Source organism: Hakea prostrata, chromosome 7 (genome assembly GCF_041222555.1).
Source record: "Hakea prostrata isolate BN-2017 chromosome 7, UWA_Hpros_2, whole genome shotgun sequence".
Classification (NCBI taxonomy): domain Eukaryota; kingdom Viridiplantae; phylum Streptophyta; class Magnoliopsida; order Proteales; family Proteaceae; genus Hakea; species Hakea prostrata.
The window spans coordinates 9,020,417-9,023,474 of record NC_142606.1 but is presented as its reverse complement, the minus strand read 5'-3'; the positions used below and the strand labels follow the sequence as shown (position 1 = coordinate 9,023,474).

Below are 3,058 nucleotides of genomic sequence, written 5' to 3'. Positions count from 1 at the left end.
ACCCTTTGATTGGAGTGGTCGCTCCATCACCTGGGTCCTTTCCGATAGGGGATTCTTCACATTAATCCCAATAAGGATCATTTATGTTCACCCGGCCCACTAGTGATTCTTCATATGTTTTACGAAAGACAGTTTCTCCATGCCTTTCCTTGTCATCTGCTCATCCTAAATCCTAGACGAGTCTAACTCATCTCAGACCAAATTGCTACGCATTAATGCTGTATAAAACCCTCATAGTAAATAATCTAAGCTTAGATATTATTAAGTAAACCCGGATTTAGAGGGATTTGTAGGGAATTGTATGAAAATGAATTACAGAGGATGTGGATCCAACAAATCCAATACAATTTCTACTTGGAAAATTCTTACAGGGTAATCAAATATTTGAATTCGATTTTCAACTTGTGGGTATTCCCTAATCCTAAGTTATCAAGTAAACAAACGTGAGAAAAACAAGTCAATGGACCAGACACGGTTTTAGTCCTCGCGTCGTTCTAATGCATGACCCGATCAAGATATCCTCGTGAATGAGAAAACCAGGTTACCGGGGAAAAAAAGAGAAAAAGGTGAATGAGAAAACCACAACCGTGAGCAGATAATAGAGAAGAGAACCATCTCCATCTCCAAGTCTCCAAGTCTCCAAGTCTTGCAATGCAATTATCATAATATTTATACTGGTGTGCACAGTGCACACATTGAAGTTTGTTGCCTGGGAAGCTGTAGAAAACACTCGCCCGTGTCTCTCGCTATCTTCTCTCTTTTTCAAGATACGCACGTAAAAGAATAGCAGATGGGTACAACCAGCCCAGCTATGCTCCTCTCTACCTGCGGATCCCATTATATAAATGCTAGATGAAACCAAAAATGGGTGCACCCTATCAATCATAGCCCCTGCAAGTCTCTATATGCATCATTCACTCACTCACTGATCACCTTAGCTAGCTACTGATTTCAAACTTTTCAATCCTGGGTCCCATTTAGAGACAGATCGATCAACGGTGGCGAATGAATCATCGACGCGTTCTGCAATGCTTGGCATTTGGCAATGAAGGAAGATAATGAGGAACAAACCTGTGTGGCAGCTGCGTTGATGAGTTAAAAAGTGATTTTGATAGATAGCTAAGATTGACAGTTGAGAGTTAGGGGAAGCTGTGACTGGTACTGTTACACCACCGTAGCAGGAGCTGCTGTCTTTTGATTGACTTGAATTCCATCTAATCGTAATCGATGCTACTCCACATCATGTATCATCTCACCAAGCCTCACCCTTCACCTTCCTTGTGTGTTGTGTGTTTGTGTATGGTTGGGTCTAACAGTAGTATCTATGGCACCATCGTGACACTATCAACCGTGCAGATTCAATATTGGGAGGATGTTCTTCTTTTACTCCCTTTCTCATTCTTTCCGCCTTTCCTGGGTGACTTTATACTTAATAATACCCTCATACTTAATACTTGTTATTCCTGATCTACAGGATTGCACTACAAGACACTTCAAACCCAGAGCCAGTAAGTGAACCAGAAGCCTTTTATCTCACTTACCCACTTCATTGCCTTGGAGTGAAATTTTTTCCGAGAGTGAAAGTCATTGTTTTATAACTTATTGGTGGACGTTAACCCTAAACTCTAAACTCAGTATAAAGGAAGTAGACAGAAACAAGAATTAAAGCCAGAAGGAAGAAAAACCATGAGAAATCCAAACCAAAGACAAGACTTTCTTACAAAACATTCTTGCACCAGCTAAGAGTTTAGACTTACAACCAAAATAGTAGAGGAGATGCATCATTTTACATTCTTACAAAAAGATTACCTGATCTTTTAAAGATAATCTTTGTTCTAGTAATGTATTTGGACCTCTCAACATTTATCATTTTAGATCAAGAACTAGCCCTTACTAGATCATCTAGTAGTTGTTGCTGAATTCATGTTGATGAAATCCACACCTAACTTCATATCAAGCTCTACCTTGCACTGTTTCTTTCTTTCATCAATAGCAGCAGCACTAGCAGTAGTGGAACTGAAGAGCTGAGCTAATGAACTAACCACCACAGACGTTCTATTTTGATTCATGCTTCGGGACTTAACCTTATTATTGCTATTATTCGAACCCAACTTGTTCTTATCCAGAGACGAGTCCGGCAATACTGAAGGAATAACGAAGTTAGTCCGAGCCTTGGACCCTCTGAGTCTCCTAGCCGCCGAGTCATAAGCACGCGCCGCCTCCTCCGCCGTGTCAAAAGTGCCAAGCCAGTGACGACAACGCCCGATTCTGTCACGTATCTCAGCGGACCATCGACCCCATGGCCTCTTCCTTACACCTCTATATCTTTTCTGCACAGGAATGCTTCCATTTTTCTCCTCCGCCGTCGATTCAGCTCCGATACGCTGTGAAACCGGGACCGACTCATCGCTTCCAAACAGAACGTGTCGGCCAACAACAGCAGCGATTCCTTCAAGATCAGGCGGCTTGCCACCCGAGAACGACTCATCTTCAGATGGGTTCACTGGTATAGGGTTCAACAAAGAAGGGAAAGCTTCCGAAGCTTCGAACAATTCTGTCTTCATGAACGACGGAAACACTGCATGGTGGGTTTCGTCGTTATTCATCGTCTTCATCATCATCATCTCTATCTCTGTTCTCTCTTCTCTGTTGAATCTGAAAACGAAAGCGATGAACAGAAAAGGCAGCTACCCTTTTATATACGAGTTGAGTAGGGGGAAACCCAGTTTGGATTTTTCGATAATTTAATAGAGAAAAGATTTAATATTTTTTATTGGGAATACAAAGATATTCGTGTCATTCTCGATGAGCGAAATCCTTCGTATTTACTTACTTAGATGCTCTGCTCTCCCCTCCAGGACATGCTTTCCGAGTGGAAGAAACACTCCAAGAACAATGAGAGTGCAAGAGGTTTAGGTTTCAGGTGTTAGGACATGAACTACCCTTGTGTTTTCATGATTTACACTGGATACTGTTGCAGTGTTGTGCAAGAAAGGTAATAACTGTTAAGGGAATTAGATGTTATTAAGAAGAAAGAAAGGGTAGTTGGAGGTTGTGA

The 3,058-nt window shown here is 41.6% G+C and overlaps 1 protein-coding gene across 1 annotated transcript; it reads right to left on the bottom strand.

The window, feature by feature from the left end:
• Positions 1-1,898: 1,898 nt before the first annotated feature.
• On the bottom strand, positions 1,899-2,606 carry LOC149009515 (Integrase-type DNA-binding superfamily protein). The gene has a single exon (XM_089162359.1). The coding sequence runs from the start codon at positions 2,604-2,606 to the stop codon at positions 1,899-1,901; it is 708 nt and encodes a 235-aa protein (XP_089018485.1).
• Between the last annotated feature and the right edge of the window lie 452 nt (positions 2,607-3,058).

Bases quoted from the DNA above. Each gene is read 5' to 3' on its own strand.
- LOC149009515 (XM_089162359.1), bottom strand. From the start codon at position 2,606: ATGAATAACGACGAAACCCACCATGCAGTGTTTCCGTCGTTCATGAAG.